This window comes from Lynx rufus, unplaced genomic scaffold (genome assembly GCF_022079265.1).
Source record: "Lynx rufus isolate CCGP_SWC_20201006 ecotype Redwood Valley unplaced genomic scaffold, mLynRuf1.p SCAF_3, whole genome shotgun sequence".
In the NCBI taxonomy this organism is placed as follows: Eukaryota; Metazoa; Chordata; class Mammalia; order Carnivora; family Felidae; genus Lynx; species Lynx rufus.
In genome coordinates, this window is record NW_025814845.1 from 159,501,870 (window position 1) to 159,526,121 (window position 24,252).

General features: G+C 36.1%; 1 protein-coding gene across 1 annotated transcript in view; it reads left to right on the plus strand.

The window, feature by feature from the left end:
• The window catches only part of LOC124521301 (A disintegrin and metallopeptidase domain 3-like), a 146,652-nt gene that overhangs the window by 9,989 nt on the left and 112,411 nt on the right, over positions 1–24,252 (plus strand). Inside the window, exon 4 of the mRNA XM_047092394.1 lies at positions 3,179–3,257. Within this exon, the coding sequence (XP_046948350.1) occupies positions 3,179–3,257 (79 nt within the window). The remainder of the gene's footprint in view (positions 1–3,178; positions 3,258–24,252) is intronic.

The following is a 24,252-nucleotide window of genomic DNA, read 5'->3' on the forward strand; positions in this document are numbered from 1 at the left end:
TTTAGTTTTGAGAGGCAGAGAGAGACAGAGCATGAGTGGGGGAGGGGCAGAGAGAGAGGGAGACACAGAATCTGATGCAGGCTCCGGGCTCTGAGCTGTCAGCACAGAGCCTGATGTGGGGCTCGAACTCATGAACTGTGAGATCATGACCTGAGCCGAAGTCGGATGCTTAACCGACTGAGCCACCCAGGCACCCCAAATCATACACACTTTAAAACATTTTATGGAAATATATGGTCTCATCCAGGGTCTTATGGATCTGCCCTTTATAGTATAGGTTTTCCTTCAACAATTTTTACATCTTTATTTTGGCTGTGTTTTTTACCTATTTGGTAGTAAATGTGTTCTGTTTATTGGCTAGGCCTCTAATTCTGTTCTCAGCACACAAATTCTCTTTGGGACATTTATTAAATTATTTTTAACTGTCATCATCATTTTAGTTTGAGTATTTTTTTTCTTAAATGATATGCTTTGAAAGCCTATTAACTTTTTAACTTGTTAACTTTGCTTTAAATAATCATTATTTTCTGTAATCAATTTCTTCATTCAACCTCATAGGGAATTTGCTTTTAAGTTTTGCCTTTTTCCCTTTTGTTGTTCATTTTCCTTACATTGAATGTTGTTTTCCATTGAATGGTCATTTGTATTTTTTTATTTCACTAAGCAGACTTCTTTGTTGTTTTGTGTAGAAGCAAAGTATACTTTTATACCCAGGATGAATAAACTTGCAAACTAAACTTTTATCCTTTTATTTAAAAAAAATTATTTATTTAAGTTCAAGTTAGTTAACATATAGCATAGTATTGGCTTCAGGGGTAGAACCCAGTGATTCATCACTTACATATAACACCCAGTGCTTATCCCAACAAGTGCCCTCCTTAAGGCCTATAGCCCATTTGGCCCTTTTCTCCCCCTGCCCCCACCTCCCCTCCAGCAACCCTCAGTTTGTTCTTCATATTTAAGAGTCTCTTATGGGTGCTCCTGGGTGGCTTACTCAGTTAAGCCTCTGACTTTGGCTCAGGTCATGCTCTCACGGTTTGTGAGTTTGGGCCCCATGTAGGGCTCTGTGCTGACAGCTCAGAGCCTGGAGCCTGCTTCAGATTCTGTGTCTCCCTCTCTCTGCCCCTCCCATGTTCCCATTCGGTCTCTTTCTTACTCTCTCTCAAAAATAAATAAATATTGAAAAAAAAAAAGTATCTTATGGTCTGCCTCCCTCTCCGTTTTTATCTTATTTTTCCTTCCCTTCCTTTATGTTCATCTGTTGTGTTTCTTAAATTCCACGTATGAGTGAAATTATATGATATTTGTTTTTCTCTGACCGACTTATTTCGCTTAGCATGATACACTCTAATTCCATCCACGTTGTTGCAAATGGCAAGATTTCATTCTTTTCATCACCAAGAAGTATTCCATTGTGTGTGTGTGTGCGTATATATATATATGTGTGTGTGTGTGTGTATATATATATATATATATACACCACACTTCTTCTTTATTCATCAGTCATTGGGTATTTGGGCTCTTTCCATACTTTGGCTATTTGTTGACAGTGCTGATATAAATATTGGGGTGCATGTGGCCCTATGAATCAGCATTTTTGTATCCTTTCAATAAATACCTAGTAGTGCAATTGCTGGGTTGTAGGGTAGTTCTATTTTTAGTTTTTTGAGGAACCTCCATACTGTTTTCCAGAGTGGTTGTACCAGTGTACATTACCATGAACAGTGCAAAAGAGTTCCCCTTTCTCCACATTTTTTGCCAACATCTGTTGTTTCCTGAGTTGTTAATTTTTGCCATTCTGATAGGTGTGAGGTGGTATCTCACTGAGGTTTCGATTTGTATTTCTCTGATGATGAGTGATGCTGAGCATCCTTTCATGTGTCTGTTAGCCATCTGGATGTCTTCTTTGGAAAAGTATCTATTCATATCTTCTGCCCATTACTTCACTGGATTATTTGTCTTTTGGTGGTTGAGTTGGTAAGTTCTTTATAGATTTTGGATACTAACTCTTTATCTGATATGTCATTTGCAAATATGTTCTCCTTTTAATTATGCTTTTTCAGAAATCTGTTGAATTTCGTTTTCCTGGGATATGATTCTGGGTTTCCATTTCCACCACCTTCATTTCCATGCTTAGTTGCTAAAATGAGGCTCTGCCCTTGTGCCAGAATTTGTGTTCTAGGTACTTGCATATAAACCAACCCAGAATATTTGGGATGTCCTTGAATATGTGTGCAATATGAGCTGATAAATATCAGTTTTTTTTTCTGGGAAGCCCTCTGGTTTTGTTATTTAAATTGAGGAAAAGAGAAAGCTGTCAGGAATGAGCAAAGATGAAGGAGGTCTGGAAAGAGAAGTAGTGGTGAAAGTATGCACTCCGTGAATGGTCTAGTCCTTCTTTGACTCTTGGCCTTGAACTGCCCCTTGATATCTGGAATCCTTGAGAAACCCCAGTTCTCTCAACAATAAATAATGGTGTCAGATTGTTCCGTAAGAATCGCTATCTTCTCTGTAAGATTTCACTTTGGTACCATTTATGTGAGGTTTGTCTGTAGAGATCATTTAGCTTATGAAATTTGAGCAAAACACTAGTCTTCTCCTAAAAAAGGCTTTAAGAACTATTGTGTGCTTCTACAATTTCTTTTCCTCTTCTGCTACAAGAAAAGCATGTTTCAGCGGGTAGGAGGTATGTCTTTTCCCAGGTTCCAGAATGAAGATAGTGTGGAGTTGACAATAAACATGTAAAGAACATTCACTGTTGAATTCTGAGGTTGTTTTTACCACAGCATAATTTCATGAAAACTATCATAAAAAGCATATATTTTTTGTTTCTTATCAATCCATGGCTACTTGTTAGCAAATATATTTATGCCCTGAGATTTACTGATGGTTGGATCTTAAAGAAAATTCGTTGTGGGAATCTGGAAGTCCTGGTTTTTATTATACATAGATCTATGTCATTATGATGTCCCTACTGATATCTGATTATACTGCTTATTATGTTTTCCTATATACAAAATATGCTGTCAGAAAGCAAATGAGATAATGGAGAGATGGCTCAATTTAATTTTTGGATATTTGAAACTGTAAAATTGAATGTAAATTATGCTTAATTTCATGATTTTGCTTGTGTTTATATTACTATTACAGTGCAGTATCATTCCTTTCATTGAATTAGGTCATTTTTAGACCCTCATTTCCTTGTGTATGCATACAACAAATCAGGAACATTGTATCCAGATTCTTCATTTATAAAGGTAAGTTTTGCTTTGTGTTCTGTAGATTTATGTGTTTTTATATGTATGTATGTGTGTGTGTATATATATATATACACACACACACACATACATACATACATATATCATTAAAGTGCTGTTGGTGGAAAACAAAAGAATGCCTTCTACCCCACAGAATTATTGGGCAAACAGATTAGAAGCCCAAATATAAGGTGGCAATTAGTAGGAAGGCAGACTGAATAGAACAACTACTTTTCAAACTTGGAACTCGAATCTCCTATCCAAACAGGTCCTTTAAACTATGACAAGTTTAGAGGTCTTAGAGGGAAAGTGAGTTAAGGAGCTAAAAATAAGAAACCCCAAAACACAGAGTCATTTTGTTTATTTGTTTGTTTATTTGTTTATTTATTTATTTATTTTTTTGTTTTTGGAAAATATTTTTAAATTTTATTTTTGTAATTTGCATCCAAATTAGTTAGCATATAGTGCAACAATGATTTCAGGAATAGATTCATTAATGCCCCTTACCCATTGAGCCCATCTCCCCTCCCACAACCCCTCCAGGAACCCTCTGTTTGTTCTCCTTATTTAAGAGTCTCTTATGTTTTGTCCCCCTCCCTGTTTTTATATTATTTTTGCTTCCATTCCCTCATGTTCATCTGTTTTGTCTCTTACAGTCCTCATGTGAGTGAAGTCATATGATATTTGTCTTTCTCTGACTAATTTTGTTTAGCATAATACCCTCTAGTTTCATCCACATAATTGCAAATGGCAAGATTTCATTCTTTTTGATTACTGAGTAATACTCCATTGTATATATATACCACCTCTTCTTTATCCATTCATCCACGAATGGACATTTGGGCTCTTTCCATACTTTGGCTATGATCAGTAGTGCTGCTATAAACATTGGAGTGCATGTGCCCTTTGGAAACATCATACCTATATCCCTTGGATAGATGCCTAGTAGTGCAATTGCTGGCTCGTAGGGTAGTTCTGTTTTTAATTTTTTGAGGAACCTCCATACTGTTTTCCAGAGTGGCTGCACCAGTTTGCATCAGTGCAAAAGAGATGTTTCTCTGCATCCTTGCCAACATCTGTTGTTTCCTGAGTTGTTCATTTTAGCCATTCTGACAGGTGTGAGGTGGTATCTCATTGTAGTTTGATTTGTATTTCCCTGATGATGAGTGATGTTGAGCATTTTTTTCATCTGTCAGTTTGGCCATATGGATGTCTTCTTTGGTGAAGTGTTTATTCATGTCTTTTGCCCATTTCTTCACTGGATTATTTGATTTTTGGGTGTTGAGTTTGATAAATTCTTTATAGATTTTGGATACTAACCCTTTATCTGATATGTAGTTTGCAAATATCTTCTCCCATTCTGTTGGTTGGTTGCCTTTTAATTTTGCTGATTGTTTCCTTTGCTGTGCAGAAGCTTTTTTATTTTGATGAGGTCCCAATAGTTCATTTTTGCTTTTGTTTCCCTTGCCTCCGGAGATGTGTTGAGTAAGAAGTTGCTGCGGCTGAGGTCAAAAAGAGGTTTTTGCCTGCTTTCTCCTTGAGGATTTTGATGGCTTCCTGTCTTACATTGAGGTCTTTCATCCATTTTGAGTTTATTTTTGTGTATGGTGTAAGAAAGTGGTCCAGGTTCATTCTTCTGCATGTCGCTGTCCAGTTTTCCCAGCACCACTTGCTGAAGAGACAGTCTTTATTCCATTGGATATTCTTTCCTGCTTTGTCAAAGATTAGTTGGCCATACGTTTGTGGGTCCATTTCTGGGTTTTCTATTCTGATCCATTGATCTGAGTGTCTGTTCTTGTGCCAGTACCATACTGTCTTGATGATTATAGCTTTGTAGTGTAGCTTGAAGTCTGGGATTGTGATGAGCTTTGTAGTATAGCTTGAAGTCTGGGATTGTGATGCTTCCTGTTTGGTTTTCTTTTTCAAGATCACTGTGGCTATTTGGGGTCTTTTCTGGTTCCATAAAAATTTTAGGATTATTTGTTCTAGCTCTGTGAAGAATGCTGGTGTTACTTTGATAGGGATTGCACTGAATATGTAGATTGCTTTGGGTAGTATCAATATTTTAACAATATTTGTTCTTCCTATCCAGGAGCATGGAATCTTTTTCCATTTTTTTGTGTCTTCTTCAATTTCTTTCATAAGCTTTCTATAGTTTTCAGTGTATAGATTTTTCACCTCTTTGGTTAGATTTATTCCTAGGTATTTTATGGTTTTTGGTGCAACTGTAAATGGGATCGATTCCTTGATTTCTCTTTCTGTCACTTCACTGTTGGTGTATAGGAATGCAACCGATTTCTGTGCATTGGCTTTATATTCTGCAACTTTGTTGAATTCATGAATCAGTTCTACCAGTTTTTTGTGGAATCTTTTGGGTTTTCCATATAGAATATCATGTCATCTGTGAAGAGTGAAAGTTTGACCTCCTCCTGGCCAATTTGGATGTCTTTTATTTCTTTGTGTTGTCTGATTGCTGAGGCTAAGACTTCTAATACTATGTTGAATAACAGTGGTGAGAGTGGACATCCCTATCTTTTTCCTGACCTTAGGGGGAAAGCTCTCAGTTTTTCCCCATTGAGGATGATATTAGTGTTGGGTCTTTTTATATGGCTTTTATGATCTTGAAGTATGATCCTTCTATCCCTACTTTCTTGAGGGTTTTTGTCAAGAAAGGATGCTGTATTTTGTCAAATGCTTTCTCTGCATCTATTGAGAGGATCATATGTTCTTGTCCTTTCTTTTATTGATGTTATGAATCACATTGATTGCTTTGTGGATATTGAACCAGTCCTGCGTCACAGGTATAAATCCCACTTGGTCGGGATGAATAATTTTTTTAATGTATTGTTAGATCCGGGTGGCTAATACCTTGTTGAGGATTTTTTGCATCCATGTTCATCAGGGAAATTGGTATATAGTTCTCCTTTTTAGTGGGGTCTCTGTCTGGTTTTGGAATCAAGGTAATGGTGGTTTCATAGAAAGAGTTTGGAAGTTTTCCTTCCATTTCTATTTTTTTGGAACAGCTTCAAGAGAATAGGTGTTAACTCTTCTTTAAATGTTTGGGAGAATTCCCCTGGAAAGCCATCTGGCCCTGGACTCTTGTGTTTTGGGAGATATTTGATTACTAATTTGATTTCTTTACTCGTTATGGGTCTGTTCAAATTTTCTATTTCTTCCTGTTTCAGTTTTGGTAGTGTATATGGTTCTAGGAATTTGTCCATTTCTTTCAGATTGCCCATTTTATTGGCATATAATTTCTCATAATTTTTTTTTTAATTTTTTTTCAACGTTTATTTATTTTTGGGACAGAGAGAGACAGAGCATGAACGGGGGAGGGGCAGAGAGAGAGGGAGACACAGAATCGGAAACAGGCTCCAGGCTCTGAGCCATCAGCCCAGAGCCCGACGCGGGGCTCGAACTCCCGGACCGCGAGATCGTGACCTGGCTGAAGTCGGACGCTTAACCGACTGCGCCACCCAGGCGCCCCTGATTTCTCATAATATTCACTTACTATTGTTTTTATTTTCTGCTGTGTTGGTTGTGATCTCTCTTCTTTCATTCTTGATTTTATTTATTTGGGTCCTTTTCTTTTTCTTTTTGATCAAACTGGGTAGTGGCTTATCAATTTTGTCAATTTTTTCAAAGACCCAGCTTCTGGTTTCATTGATCTGTTCTTTTTTTTTTTGTTTTGTTTTGTTTTTTGTTTCTATAGCATTAATTTCTGCTCTAATCTTTATTATTTCCTGTCTTCTGATAGTTTTGGGTTTTATTTGCTGTTCTTTTTCCAGCTGTTTAAGGCGTAAGGTTAGGTTGTATATCTAAGATCTTTCTTCCTTCTTTAGGAAGGCCTGGATTGCTATATACTTTCCTCTAATGACTGCCTTTCCTGTGTCCCAGAGGTTTTGGGTTGTGGTGTTATCATTTTCATTGGCTTCCATGAACTTTTTAATTTCCTCTTTAACTTCTTGGTTAGCCCATTCATTCTTTAGTAGGATGTTATTTACTCTCCAAGTATTTGGAGTTCTTTAGTCTCCAAGTATTTGTTACCTTTTCAAATTTTTTCTTGTGGTTGATTTGGAGTTTCATAGTGTTGTGGTCTGAAAACAGGCCTGGTATGATCTGTCTTTTTGTACTTGTTGAGTGCTGATTTATGTCCCAGTATGTTGTCTATTCTGGAGAATATTTCATGTGCACTGGAGAAGAATGTATATTCTGCTGCTTTAGGATGAAATGTTCTGAATATATCTTTTAAGTCCATCTGGTCCAGTGTGTGATTCAAAGCCATTTTTTCCTTGTTGATGTTTTGATTAGATGATCTGTGCATTGCTGTGAGCAGGGTGTTGAGGTCCCCTACTATTATATTACTATCAATGAGTTTCTTTATGTTTGTGATTAATTGCTTTATATATTTGGGTGCTGGCACATTTGGCACATAAATGTTTACAATTGTTAGGTCTTCTTGGTGGATAGACCCCTTGATTATGATATAATGCTCTTCTTCATCTCTTGATACAATCTTTACTTTAAAGACTAGATTGTCTGATATAAGTATGACTACTCTGGCTTTCTTTTGTTGACCATTAGCATGATAGATGGTTCTCCATCCCCTTACATTCAATATGAAGGTGTCTTTAGGTCTAAAGTGGGTCCCTTGTAAATGGCATATAGATGGATCTTGTTTTTTTATCCATTATGTCACCCTGTGTCTTTTTATTGGAACATTTAGTCCATTGACGTTTAGAGTGAGTACTGAAAGATATGAATTTATTGCCATTATGTTGCTTGTAGAGTTGGAGTTTCTGGTGGTGTTCTCTGGTCCTTTCTAGTCTTTGTTGCTTTTGGTCTTTATTTATTTGTTTTTATTTTTTCATCTTTTCTCCCCTCAGAGAGGTAAAAAATGAGGTAAATAAAAAAATTAAAATTAAATTAGATTAAATTAAAATAAAAAAATAAGATTAAGGAAATACTAAAATTAAAAAAATAAAAGCAAACACACACACCCCAATGGAATAAATGATGCTATATCTTTAGTCTGGGGCTTGATAGATCAGAGAAAATAGGGGAAAGATAAAAAGAAAAGAAAAAGAACAAAAGGAAATTCTTTGAAATTTTGATAAATGGATACACTGAAGTAGACTAAAATGAATTGATGGAAGTAAAATAGAATTTGAAAATATTACACAAAAGTAGAAAATATAGTAGAAAAAATTAAAAGTATTTTTAACAAAAATTGGAAATAAAAATTAATTTTTTCTCTTTCTGTATTCAAGAAAAAGAAAAGAAATAAAAAAGAAAAGAAAGGAAATTGAATAGATGGACCAGCGAACAGAGTGAAACACGACTGAAATTACTTCATTTTCCCCTAGAAGTCAAATTATGATGCGCTTTATTGTCCATACACTAAGCAGGCAGAGAGACTTGTGTTCCTGAGGAGTGGTTTGCCCATTTGGGCATGACTTAGAGTAATGACTCTGTTCTCCACTAGGTGGTGTTGCTTAGCTTACTGGGGTGGATTTTTGTGGTGCTTGTAGGTGTGTATGTGCATGCGCAGGTGTGGTGAAAATGGCACACCCAGCTACCCAGTCTGTAGTATTGGAACTGTGTTCTCCCTGAACAGCAATTGTGCACCCATCCTTTGTCTTTGGCTTCTGTCCACTCCCCGTTTTTACACAGTCCATGACCAAGCCCCAGGCAGTGTCTCCTTCCTGAGTTTTGTCTCAGATGCAGCTATTTTTCCCAACCTGTTACTTCTGAGGGACTGTGGCTTTGACCTGTTCTGCCCCTCTGCAGGAGGGTCTCACCGTGCAATGGCTGGGTGCTGGCTGCACCCAGGATGTTTGTGGGAACATGTTGCTGCCGATGCCTAGAGACTGTGGCCTGGTGCCAGCCCGCCCCAGAAAAAGTTTGTGTGATAGTGTAGCAGCACAGTTTGAGGGATTATTGAAAATCACAACACACATCTGACACCATGCTTCACCCTTAACGATGTTGTTCCAGCACCAGTGAATGTGGTTGTTCTCCTGGGTCCACTGGGCCCTTGCCTTTGGGGAACCCACACAGCCTCTACCAGATGTCCTCCCAGCAGGAGAACCACCTCCCCCCATGTGGCCTGAAGAACCCCAGGCTTCACTTTGCTCCAGGGGGTTCGCCCTTCCCACCAGAGCACTGCCAGGTATCTAGCTGTGGAGTTTCAGACCCTGCACTCCCCCTGTTTATAGTCTTAATGGAGTTTAAACCCTCTCCTTTCTCCTCTCTCCCTTTTTAGTTCAGTCACTATGGCTGTTTCCACTTTTCCACTTTATCTCCAGCTGCTTTTGGTGGGGTGCTTTTCCCATATTCCCCTCCTCCCCCCGTCTCCGTCCTCTCTCTGCACACAAAAGCAGCTCCCTGTCCTCCGTAGCTTCTCTCTCCCCCAGTTCACCTTTCCATGTTGCATACCTGCTGAATTCTGTGGTTCAGGTTGTGCAGATTATTGTGTTAATCCTCAGATCACTTTTCTAGGTGTGCAGGATGGTTTAATGTTGGTCTGGCTGTATTTCATGGATGCGAGACACACAAAAAACTTTCATGCTGTTCTACCATCTTGGCTTTTCCCCAGAGTCATTTTAATTGAGATTTTGTAGGGCCTGAGCAGAGGAGGAAGTAGTGGGAATTACTGTGTGAAATGACCTTATAGAAAGAACTGCCTTATAGAAAGGGAAAGTGAGGATGCAAAAGCATGTTGAGTATAGAATCTGAATAGGTTCACATGTGAAACATAGGAGTTTGTGTTGTTCCCAAAATGCAGATAGGAGTCAAGAAATTTTAAGTATGTGAGAAAGTTAGCTTTAGTCTGTGAGATATTTATTTTGTGAGAACAGATGATTGGGAAGAAGTAAATGCAAGTGAAGGGTCAGATTCTATTGCCACATTGCAACTGAGAGACAATGAAATTAAAAATAACTAGTACAACATTGTTTTGTTTTTTACCATCTGCAAGTAAAAAGCAGAACAAAATACATGAGACTCCTATTTTTAGACATTTGGCAGTAGGCTGATCAGGAATTTTTTTTCTCTGAGAGAAAAGAAAGCCCAGAAGATGAGTCACATTCAACTTGGCCCTCTGACTGAGGATAAAGTCTTAACCAGAGCATAGGGAGTTGGAACCAGGCAGAACTTGAAGAATTTGGAGTTCAGCACTGCTGAAGCAGCTGGAACTGGCATGACACAGGACCAGAGAAGAGGGGCCATGAGACGTATGATTTTTTATGGGGAGGGGAGTTGTCCTTATGTCCCTGACTAAAGATTAGCCTGCCTATGTGCTGGATAAAACTCTACTAAAGGGCAGAGAGTAAAATGGAGATAATACTAAAGGTCAAACAGTGTTGGGAGATGTTGTATTTTCAGCCTGGACAGAGTAGGGTGACTTTGCTGACACCCAGACATTCAACTGAGACCAGAAAGACTGATTCTTAGGAGGACAGATCAAGCTTTAGAGTAAGAGATACTCTTATCACCCCAGTTCCCTACCCAAGGTCTAAAACTCAGAAACAAGAGGGTTAAGAAAGGTTGCCATTAAATTAATTTGCCTTCCTATACCAAATGCAAAACTTTACAAAGGGTTAAAACATAGTAGATGAAAGAAATAATGCAGATAAGGGTAGAAATCAATGAGATAGAAAAATGAAAAAGAATAGAAAAAATTAAAGGCCAGAATTTAGTTCTTTACAAGGACTAATTAACATTAATAACCCCTAGTAAGACTCTTCTAGAACAAAAACAAATTCCATCAATATTAGGGATGTAGGGAGACATGATTAGTCATACAGAAAATAAAATGATATTTTGGAGGATTATGAAAGCTTTATGTCAATAAATTTGGTAATTTAGATGAAATGACAACTTTGCTGAAAAGGACAACTTACCAAAATTGAGGGGAGAAATAATAGAAAATCTCAATCACTTGAAATCTATTTAAGAAATTGAATTTCTAAACAACCACATTCCCACAAAGAAACACCAGCTCTACATGTTCTCACGCTTTACCTTGTCTAGTCTTTAACTATTTAAAGTATTGCTTCTATGAACATTCATGTGAAATTTTTTTGTGGACATAATTTTTATTTTTCTGGGATACATGCCCAGGAATATGATTGCTAGGTCATAAGGTAAGTATGTTTGTTTTTTAAAATTAATTATCAAGTATTTTCCAGAGTGTCTGTACCATTTTACACTTCCACTGGCAATGTAGGAAAGATGGAGTGTCTGCATTTTTGCCACCATTTGATCAGTATTTAAATTTTTTTTAGGGACACCTGCGTGGCTCATTTGGTTAAGCATCTGACTCCTGATGTTGGCTCAGGTCAAGATCTCACAGTTGTGAGATCAAGCCTGGCATCTGGCTCCATGCTGGGCATGGAACCTGCTTAAGATTCTCTCTCTCCTTCTCCCTCTGTCCCTCCCCCTTGCTTGCTTGCTCTCTCTCTCTGAAAAAAAAAAAAAACAACTAAAAGTAAAAAGATTTTAAATTTTAGTCATTATGATAGATGTGTAGTGATATCTCATGCAATTTTAATTTGCATTTCCCTAATGTCCAGTGATACTGAACATACTTTCATGAAATGAATTGTCTATTAATGTCCTTTACCCATTTTCTACTTGGATTGGTTTGTTTTTTATTGTTGGTTTTTAAGTTGTTTATATATTTTTAAATACAAGTCCTCTGCCAGATAAGTGGTTTGCCAATATTTATTTGCAGTCTGTAATTTGTCTTTTCATCCTCTTTATAATGTCTCTTATTGATCAGAAAATTTTAATTTTGCTGAGAATTAATTTATCAACTTTTCCTTTTATGAATGGAGGCTTAGGTATCAAATTTAGGAACTCCATGTATCCCTAGTTCCTCAAGATTGCATGTTATTTTTTTTTTACCTAAAAGCTTTATACTTTTATTTACATTTAATTGTTCACTTTGAGATAATTTTGTGTAGGGTGTGATACTTGAATGAATCAAGCCTCATTCTTTTGACTGAAGAAGTGATTTGATCCAACACCATTGATATAAAAGGTTGTTCTGCATCAAATTGCTCATGCATCTTTGTCAAAAAGTCAATGGGGCATGTTTTTGTGGAAATATTTCTGGGTTCTTTATTTTCTTCAGTTCTTCTATGTGTCTATACTATTGTCAATATCATCCTATTTTCCTTAGTTTACCTGTAAATTGGCATTTACATAGGCCACCATGATTCCTCCTACTTTACTCTTTTTCAAGATTTTTAGACTACAGTAAATATTTTGCTTTTTCATATAAATTTTGGACTAAATTACTTCATGAATACAAACAAGTTTGCTGGTATTGTAATAGACATTGTATTAACCCTATAAATCAATTTGGCAAGAATTAACATTTTTGACATATTGAGTCTTCCAACCCATGAATGCAGTGAGTCTCTTCATTTATTTCATTTATGTCTTTCAATAGCATTTTGTAATTTTAGCATTCATATCCTGCACAGAGTTTTTTTAAAGTTATATACCAGATTATTTTATTTTCTTTGGAGCAACTGTAAATGGTATTGTATTTTAATTTCAGTTTCCACATGTTGTTATCTAGAAATGCAATTTATTTGTTTGTGTTGATCTGGTTACATCCTTGCTGAAGTCACACATTAATTTTATAAAGTTTTTTTTTTAGATAGATTCCTTGAGATTTTTTTTACATAGATATGTCTTTTACAAATAGGGACATTTTTCTTTTTTCCTTTTCAGTCTGTATGCTTTTTATTTCTTTGCTTTGCTTTACTGTGCTTGTTACAACTTCTAGTGCTGTGTTGAATCACAATAGTGAGGGCAAACTTTCTCACCTTGTTCCCAATCTTAGGGATAATGTATTCAGTCTTTCCATATTGAGGATAATGGTAGCTGTAGGTTGTTTTTTTTTTTAAAATATACTCCTTATAACTTTGAGGAAATCTTTACTCCTAGATTGCTAACAGCTTTTTTTCCCCCATCAAATGTTGTGTGTTACAGATGGCTTTCTGTATGATATGATCATATGAGTTTTCTGTTTTAGCCTGTTGATATGATGGATTTCATGGCTTATATTCAGATGTTAAAACAGTATTGCATATCTTGAAAGCTACAATTTGGTTCTGGTGTATAATTCTTCTTATCCATGACTGGATTTGATTTGCTAATAATTTCTTGAAGAATTTGTTGTCAAGGTTCATGAGAAATATTGGTTTATAATTTTCTCTTTTTGTACTGACTTTATCTAATTTTTCTGTTAGTGTATTAATGGCCTATAAAATAAATTGGGAAGTGTTATTTCCTATTTTATTTTCTGGAAAATGTTATATAAAGTATATGTTAATTTTTAAGATATTTGGTAAAATTCTTTAGTGACATTACTAGGCCTGGGAATTTTTGTGCGTATGCATGTGGAAGATTTTTAATTACTAACTCAGTTTATTTAATAGTTTTAGGAATATCTTCTTTATCTGTTTTATATGTATTGTTATGGTGGTTTGTGGTTTTTAAGGAATAGGTCCATTCCATTTCAGGTATGGAATTTATGGGTGCAGTTTTGTCACAGTCCTTACTATCCTTTTAATAGAAGTGTTTCATTTCTGACGTCAATGATTGCCATCTTCTCTCTGCTTAACTTTGTCAGTCCTGCTAGAGATTTTTCAATTTATTGAATTTATCAAAGAAGTAGTGTTTTTTGCTTTTTCCATACTATTGTCTTATTTCAATGTCATAGCATTTAGCTCTTAGGTTTATTTTCTCCCTTATACCTTATTTTAGGTTAATTTTTTTCTAGTTCATTGAAAGAACAACATATTATCAATTTTTGACCTTCCCTCTTTACTATTATAAGCATTTTAAGAGTAAAATTTCCTGCTTAGCACTGCTTGAGCTGCAGCCTAAAAGAATATGTTGTATTTTCACTTTAATACAGTTATATGTACTTTTAAAATTTCCTTTGAGACTTCTTGATTCATGGGTTTTTAAAAGTGTATTGTTCAAATTTGGAGAGTTTTCCTGTTGTCCTTGTGTTTTGATTTCTAGTTTGATTTCATTATGTTTAGAAAATATTTCCTATATGATTTCAATCCTTTTAAATTTGTGAAGGTTTGCTTTATGATTTTTTTCCCAAATTTTTATGTAAATTCAAATTAGTTAACCTGTAGTGTAATGTTGATTTCAAGAGTAGAATTTAGTGATTCACCACTTACATATAACACCAAGTGTTCATCATAACAAGTGCCCTCCTTAATACCCATCACCCATTTAGCACATCCCCAAGCCACCTCCCTCCACGAACCCTATTTGTTCTTTATCATTAAGAGTCTCTTATTATTTGCTTCCCTCTCTCCTTTTTTCCACCTTGCCATGTGTTCATTGTTTTCTTTCCTAAATTTCACATATGAGTGAAATCATAGGGTATTTATCTTTTCTCTAACTTACTTCACTTAGCATAATATACTCCAGTTCCATCTACGTCATAGGAAATGGCAAGAATTCATTCTTTTTGATGACTGAATAATATATACATATATATATACCACATCTTTTTTATCCATTCATCAGTCGATGGATATTTGGGCTCTTTCCATACTTTGGCTATTGTTGATATTGCTGCTATAAAAATCAGGTGCATGCGCCTCTTCAAATCTGTATTTTTGTGTCCTTTTGGTAAATACCAAATGCTGGATCATAAGGTAGTTCTATTTTTAACTTTTTGAGAAACCTCCACACTGCTCTCCAGAGTGGCTTCACCAGTTTGCATTCCCAAAACAATATAAGAGGGTTCTCGCCTCTCAGCATCCTCACCAGCATCTGTTGTTTCCTGTGTTGTTAGTTTTAGCCATTCTGACAGGTGTGAAGTGGTATTTCATTGTGCTTTTGATTTGTATTTCGCTGATGATGAGTGATGTTTAGCATCTTCTCATGTTTCTGTTAGTTAGCTAGATGTCTTCTTTGGAAAAGCACCTATTCAGGTCTTCTGCCCATTTCTTAACTTGATTATTTGTTTTTTGGGTGTTGAGTTTGATATATTCCTTACAGATTTTGGATATTAACCTTTCATCAGATATGTTGTTTGCAAATATCTTCTCTTGCCTTTCATTTTCATTGATTGTTTCCTTCTATCTGCAGAAACTTTTTATCTTGATGAAGACTCAATAGTTTATTTTTTCTCTTGTTTCCTTTGCCTCAGGAGATGTGTCAGTAAGAAGTTGCTACGGCCAATGTCAGAGAGGTTGTTGCCTGTGTTCTCTAGGATTTTGATGGTTTCCTGTCTTACATTTAGGTCTTTCATCCATTTTGAATTTATTTTTGTGAATGGTCCAGTTTCATTCTTCTGCTTGTTTCTGTCTGGTTTTCCCAACACCATTTGTTGAAGAGGCTGTATTTTTTCCATTGGATATTCTTTGCTGCTTTGTTGAAGATGAGTTGACCATATAGTTGTGGATCCATTTCTGGGTTTTCTATTCTGTTCCATTGATCTACGTGTCTGCCTTTGTGGCAGTACCATACTGTCTTGATGACTGCAGCTTTGTAATAAAGCTTGAAGTCCAGAATCATTATGCCCCCTGTTTTGCTTTTCTTTTTCAGTATTGCTTTGGCTATTTGAGGTCTTTTATGATTACATACAAATTTTAGTATTGTTTGTTTTCGGTCTGTGAAAAATGCTGATGGTATTTTGATAGGGATTGCATTAAATGTGTAGATTGCTTTGGGTAGTATAGACATTTTAGCAATGTTTGTTCTTCTAATCCATGAAGATGGATTTTTTTCCCCATTTATGTGCCCTCTTCACTTTGTTTCATAAGTGTGCTATAGTTTTCAGAGTATAGATCTTTTACCTCTTTAGGTTTATTCCTACGTATCTTATGGTTTTTGGTGCAATTGTAAATGAGATTGATTCCTTGATTTCTCTTTCTGCTGCTTCATTATTGGTGTATAGAATTGAAACCAATTTCTATATATTGATTTTGTAGCCTGCAACTTTGCTGTATTCATGTATTGGTTTTAGCAATTTTTTGGTGGAGTCTTTCATGTTTTCTGCAGAGAGTATCATGTCATCTGCAAATAGTGAAAGTTTGACTTATTCCTTGCAGAATTGTATGCCTTTTATTTCTTTTTCTGGTCTGATTGCTGAGGCTAAGACTTCCAGTCCTATGTTAATTAGAAATGGTGAGAGTGGACATCCCTGTCTTGTTCCTGACCTGAGAGGAAAAGCTCTCAGAGTTCCCCGTTGATGATGATATTAGCTGTGGCCTTTTGTATTTGGCTTTTATGGTGTTGAGGTATGTTTTGTCTGTACCTACTTTGTTGAGGCTTTTTTTTTTTTTAATTTTTTTTTTTCAACGTTTATTTATTTTTGGGACAGAGGGAGACAGAGCATGAACGGGGGAGGGGCAGAGAGAGAGGGAGACACAGAATCGGAAACAGGCTCCAGGCTCTGAGCCATCAGCCCAGAGCCTGACGCGGGGCTTGAACTCACGGACCGCGAGATCATGACCTGGCTGAAGTCGGACGCTTAACCGACTGCGCCACCCAGGCGCCCCTGTTGAGGCTTTTTATCAAGAATGGAAGTGGTATTTTTATCAAATGCTTTTTCTGCATTTATTGAGAAGATCGTATGGATCTTATTCTTTCTTTTATTAATGTGGTGTATCACCTTGATTGATTTGCAAATATTGAACCATGGACTAAATCCCACTTGATTATGGTGAATAATTCTTTTCATGTACTATTGGATTTGATTTGTATCCATGTTTTTTTGCATCCATGTTTTTTTGCATCCATGTTTTTTTGCATCCATGTTTATCAGGAATATTAGCCCATAATTTTTGGTTTTAGTGGGGGCTTTGGTTTTGGAATCAAGGTAATGCTGGCCAAATTGAATGAGTCTGGAAGTTTTCTTTCCATTTCTATTTTTTGGAACAATTTGAAAAGAATAGGTATTAACTCTTCTTTAAATGTTTGGTTGAATTCCCCTGGGAAGCCATCTGGCCCTGGACTTTTGGGGATTTTTGGTTACTGATTTAATTTATTTACTGGTTATGGGTCTGTTCAAATTTTCTATTTTTTCCTGTTTCAATTTTGGTAATTTGTATTTTTCTAGTAGTTCATCTATTTCTTAAAGATTCCCCAGTTTTTTTTTGCATATAATTTTTCATAATATTCTCATATAATTGTTTGTGTTTCTGTGGTGTTGGTTGTGAGCTCTTCTCTTTCATTAATGATTTTATTTATTTATATCCTTTGTCTTTTCTTTTTGATAAGTCTGGCTAGGGGGTTAACAATATTACTAATTCTTTCAAAGAACCAGCTCTTAGTTTTATTGATATGTTCTGCTCTTTTTTGTTTGTGTATTTCTATATTGTTTATTTCTGCTCTAATCTTTATTATTTCCCTTCTTCTATAGGCATTAGGCTTTATTTGATGTTGCTTTTCTAGCTCCTTCAGGTGTAAGGATAGGTTGTGTATTTGAGACTTTTCTTGCTCCTTGAAGTATTGCAATATACTTCCCTCTCAGGAATGCTTAGTTGCATCCCAAAGGTTTGGACCATCATGTTTTCATTTCACATGCTTCCATGTATTTTTTAAATGTCTTCTTTAGTTTCCTGGTTAACCCATTGGTTCTTAATAGGTTGTTCTTTAATCTCCATGTATTTGTGGTCTTTCCACATTTTTTCTTGTGGTTGATTTCAAGTTTCATAGTATTGTGGTCTGAAAATATGCATGGGACGATGTCCATCTTTTTGTACTTGTTGAGGCCTGATTTGTGACCCCGTATGTAATATATTATGGAGAATGTTCCATGTGTACTTGAGAAGACATTGTATACTGCTGCTTTAAGATGAGATATCCTGGATGTCTGTTTAGTCCATCTGGTCTAGAGTGTCATTGAAAGCCATTGTTTCCTTGTTAATTTTTCTGCTTATATGATCTATCCATTGATGGAAGTGGGCTGTTAAAGTCCCCTACTGTTATTGTATTATTATCAATGAATTTTTTAATGTTTATTATTAGTTGATTTTTACATTTAGGTTCCTACAAGTTGGGGGCATAAATATTTACATTGTTAAATCTTCTTGGGGGATACACTCCTTTTGTTGATATAGGGCCCTTCTTCATCTCCTCTTACCGTGTTTGTTATAAAATCTAGTTTGTCTGATATAAGTATAACTACTCCAACTTTCTTTTCACACCTGTTAGCATGATAGATTGTTCTCCATCCCCTCACTTTCAATCTGCAGATCTCTTTAGGTCTAAAATGAGTCTCTTGTAGGCACCATATAGATGTGTCTTCTTTTCTTTAATTCATTCTTATGCCCCTTGTCTTTCGTTTGGAGCATTTAGTCCAATTACATTCAGAGTGATTATTGAAAGATGAATTTAGTGCCATTGTGTTACCTTTAAAGTTGGTGTTTCTGGTGATGGTCTCTGTTTTTTTTTTTTCTGGTCTTTGTTGATTTTGGTCTTTCTTTCCCTTAAAATTTCTTGTAGGGCTAGTTAGTAGTCACCAACTCCTTTAATTTTTATTTGTCTGGAAACTCTTTATCTTTCCTCTTCTGAATGACAGCCTTGCTTGATAAAGCATTCTTTCTGCATATTTTGCTATTCAGCATGTTGAATATATCATGTCATTCTCTTCTGTCCTGCCACGTTTCTGTGGACAGATCTGTGAACCTGTTCTGTCTTCCATTGTAGGTTAAGAACTTTTTTCCCTTGTTGCTTTCAGGATTTGTTTCCTGTATGTGTATTTTGTTAATTTGACTATGATATGTCTTAGTGATGGCTGGCTTTTGTTGAATGGGAATTATTTGTGCTTCTAGGATTTCGATGTCTCTTACCTTCCCCAGATTAGGGAAATTTTAGCTATAATTTGTTCAAATAAGCCTTCTCTTCCTTTTACTTTCTCTTCTTCTTCTGGGACTCCTTTGAGGTGAATATTAATGTGCTTTAAGAAGCCACTGAGTTCCCTAAGTCTACATTCATGATCCAATACCTTTCTTTCCCTCTTTTTTCAGCCTCATTATTTTCCATAATTTTATCTTCGGTACCACTGATTTGTTCCTCTGCTTCCTCCATCCTTGTTGTCATTGCATCCACTTGGTCTTGCATCTCGGTTATAGCATTTTTTTTAAAATTTCTTCCCGACTAGTTTTTAGTTCTTTTATCTTTGCAGGAAGGAATTCTCTGTTGTCTTCTATGCTTTTCTCAAGCCCAGTTAGTATCCTTATGATTGTTGTTTTTAAATTATGTTTCAGACATCTTACTTGTATCTGTGTTGATTAAATCATTAGCCGTGACTTCTTTCTGTTCTTTCTTTGGGGATGAATTCCTTCATCTGTCATTTTGTCTGTGCAACTAGTTTTTTGTGTGATTATTAGGAAAATCTTTTTTTTTTATATTTCTGCTCCTGAGAGAAATGGCTACAGTAAAAAGTGGTCCAAAGAAACACACACACACACACACACACACACACACACACAGGGAAGCTAGATCCTATTTCCCTTAGAGCTGAAGCTTTGCAGCACCCTATGAATGGTAGAATTAGTATGTGCGAGTGGTTTGTGTTGTGTTTTATGAGGGTGAAGCCTGCCGCACAGATTGTCAGGTGAACTTGCCCTACTGGAGATACACCTGCAGGGTGCAGCAGGGTGGGGCTTGGTGTAAGTGGTTCCAGCCTACACTGTGTGGCACTGTTTTGCTCATTGAAGTCGGTCAGTGTTGATGGGCTTGGAGGAAAATAGCATTGTCCTGTTCTTTCATACCTCAAGCAGGAAGTTTGTGCCCACCACTCTTCAGGAAGCCCTCACAGAAAAGCCAACAATTATCCTTCTTGTGTCCCTGGCTTCTGCCAGATCCCTGCCTTCACTCTGCCTGTGTCTGAACTGTCTGCCTGCCAGGTGGTACAGTACTCCTGTATTTTATCTCAGGTGTGCAGCTGGATTTCACAACTCCAAATATTAGAGATCCACCCTGTGAGGACCTGTGCTGACCCTCTCTGGGAGGGTCTCACTGCACTTTTGCCCTTTGCTGGTTTGTCCTGGAAATTGGTTTTACAACTGTGCAGTGGTTTAGAATTTATGGTATTGTGCAGCCAAAACCTGGCACTGAGATTTGCTGCCCTCAGCCAGTGCATCTGTTCCTATGCTCGAGAATGGGGCAGCGCAATGGCACCTGGCTGGGTCTTTTGTCCCTGGAGAGGCCATGTCACCACTCCCATGTGCACTCCAAGTAGGGGAACTATGTTTCTCCATGTGATCCAGGGGCCAGGCTGCCTGCTCTCAGGTCTCTCTTCTCCTTCCCTACTAGAGCACCATCAAATCCTCCATGCACTACCCTGGTGATTGCACAGACCTCCAAAGCTTCAGATTTGTGCTCCATTACTTATACAAACTTGCAGTGGGTGGTCAACCCCTCTTTTTCCAGTCAGTGGTTTTGGGGAAGAGTTTTTCTTGTGCAGTCTCCTGCACATGCTTTCACTCTTTCTGTCTTGTTCCTCTCTCCGTGATCAGGGCTCCTTCACCTTCGCAGCACCTGCAGTTCTTTTCTCCCCCAAATCAACTCCCCACAGCTCCTACCTTCCACAGTGTGGCCACTTTGCCACCTCAGGTTTGCCATGTCTTCTTGATGGATTGATGCTTTTATGATTATGCAATGACGCTCTTTGTCCCAAGTAGATTTCTTTGCTACTAAATCCACTTTATCTGGTATTAATAGAGCCACTTTGGTTTATTTTTAAGAATACTCATGTCACATATATTTTTCCATTATTTTCATTTCAGTCTACCTCTGTTATGTTTGAAATGAGATTCTTAAGAGTATTTAGTTAGGTCACAGTGTGTTTCTTTTTTCTCCTGTGTACTCTGTATTTTGTTTACTATTTTTAGACTATTTATACGTAAATTAATTATTGATGTCTTAGGGTTTTTGTTTGCCATAACCCAGGTGTTTCTTTTTTTTTTTTTTTTCCTATGTTACTAATTCCTTTGTCTCTTCTTGCCTTCATCTGGGTATTTGGACATTTTGTAGATTACATCATGATTTATTTATAGTGTTTTAAAATATTTCCTTTTAAACTATTTCCTACTGTTATGGACTTTATACTATTTCAGCAAAATATTGAAACTGTTACTGTTTGGGTTCATTTATCCTCTGCACTTTAAAAATACAATTGATTAAATATTCCTTTACATACGTTAAGTATCAGATAATATTGTATGATTTTTGTCTCAACAACCAAATAAGATTTAAGAAACTCACGAATGAAGAGATTGCCCATTATATTTACCAGTATATTAATCCATCTCCCCCCCCACCCCACCCAATTCTTTATGATGCTCCAAGCCTTCATGTGATATTATCACCTTTGTTTTTTGGAATTTCTTTTTGACATTCTTTAGGGGACCTTTTAACATGTTTTTTAGTGATAGTTATTTTTAATATTTTTGTCTTTAAGAATTAAAAGTAATTTACCCTCTACCATAATATTAATACACTACTCAGCCTTTTCTATATATATAACTTTATATATATAAATCTCTCTATATATAACTATATATACATAACTTTGTATATATAAATCTATATGTATATAACTATATATGTATAACTTTATATATATAATTTTGTGGGGGGGGAGGGTGGTGAGAACACTTAAGGTTTACTCTCAACAAATTTCAAGTATAGAACACGTTATTATATTTATTTATTTATTTATTTATTTATTTATTTATTTTTTGAGAGGGAGAGAGATAGTGCATGAGTGGGGGAGTGGTATAACACATTATTTTTAACTATAGTCACCATGCTATACATTGGATCCCCAGAGCTTAATCATCTTATAACTTAAGGCTTATACCTTTTTTAAAAATATTTATTTTGAGAGAGAGAGCACGGGCTGGGGAGGGGCAGAGAGAGAGGGAGACACAGCATCTGAAGCAGGCTCCAGGCTCCAAGCTGTTAGCATAGATCCCGATGTGGGGCTCAAACCCACAAACCGTGAGATCATGACCTGAGCTGACATCGGAAGCTTAACCAACCCAGGCGCTCCAAGGCTTATACCTTTTGACTAGCATCTCTCCATTTCTCCCAACCCCCACCACCTGGTAACCAGCATTCTACTCTGTTTTAATGAGTTCAACTTTTTGTTTTTAGATTTCACACCTAAGTGAGATCTTACAGTATTTGTATTTGTCAGGTTGATTTCATTTTGTACAATGTCCTCTAGGTTCATCCATGTTGTTGTAATGGCAGAATTTCCTTTTCTCTCATGGATGAATAATATTCACACACATACATAACACATTTTCTATGCCCATTCATCCATCCTTGAAAACTTCGGTTGTTTCCATATAATGGGTATTGTGAATATTCCTGCAATGAACTATGAATGGAGATATCTCCTTGAGAAACTGATTTCCTTTCTTTTGGATGTATATCTAGAAGTGAGATTGCTGAATCATAGTTCAGTTTTGTTTTTAATTTTTTGAGCGATCTCCATATTGTTTTCTATTATGACCATACCCATTTACATTCTTACTGACCACATACAATGGTTCCCTCTTCTCCACATCCTTGCCAACAATTGTTATCTCTTGTCTTTTTGATAAAAAGCCACCCTATTGGGTAAGAAGTGATATCTCATTGTTTTGATTTGCATTTCCTCATGATTAGTGATGTTGAGCACCTTTTTATATATCTGTTGTATATCTTCTTTGGAGAAACATCTTTTCATGTCCTTTGCTCATTTATTATTGGATTATTTGCTTTTCTGCTGTTGAGTTATATAAATACCTCGTATATTTTGGTTAACCTCTTACAGATATGTGGTTTGCAAATATTTTCTCCCAATACATATATTGCCTTTTCATTTTGTTGAGTATTTCCTTTGCTGTGCAGAAACTTTTTAGTTTGATGCAGTTCCATTTAAAAGTTTTTGCTTTTCTTTCCTGTGATTTTCATGTCAAAGCCAAAAACTGATTGCCAAGACCAACATCAAGGAGGTTTTCCTGTGTTTCTTCTAGTTTTATGGCTTTATATCTTTAAGTCTTTAATCCATTTCAAGTTAATTTTTGTAAGTGGTGTAAGGTAGAGGTCCAATATCATTATTTTGCATTTGGATATTTAGTTTTTTTCACCATTTATTAAAGAGACTGTCCTTTCCCCATTGTGTGTTTTTGGTACCCTTGTGAAAGATTAGTTGATGTTATATGTGTGGGTATATATCTAGGCTCTTAATTCTGTTCTGTTCTTCTATCTGTTGTTTTTTTATGCCAATATCATAATTTTCTGATTACTGTAGATTTGCCATAGAGTTTGAAATCAGGAATTGTGATTCCTCAGCTTTCTCCAGATTGCTTTGGCTATTTGGGTTCTTTTGTGGCTCCATAAAAATTTTAGTTTTTTTTTTTCTGGTTCTGTGAAGAATTCCAGTGAATTAGGGATTGTGTTGATTTGTAGATTGCTTTAGGTAGTATGGACATTTAATAATATTTTTTTTAATTCATGAATGCAGGATATCTTACTATTGCATCGTCATCAGTTTCTTTCATCACTGTATTATAGTTTTTAGGGTATAGATCTTTCTTTATTAAATTTATTCCTTTTTTTTTCTTTTGGGTGCCATTATAAATGGGTTTGCTTTTAAAGCAAGTTTATTAGTTTTAAACTAATAAAGTTTTATTTGTTAGTGTATAAAATCAAGTGATTTTTACATGTTGATTTTGTCCTGTGAAACATTACTGATTTTACTGATTTTTCTTTTTTAACCTATTTCTGTAATTGCTTACCTTACATTACTTCATTTTTGAATGTTGAACCAGCTTTGCATACTTTAGACAAATCCAAGTTGTTGGTGGTTTATCATTATTTTTATTAATTGTTGGACTTGATTTGCTAATATGTTGCTAAGGATTTTTGCATATATGTTCATGAGAGACATTGGTCTGAAGTTTTCTTTTAATATTTTTGACTGGTATTAGGATAATAC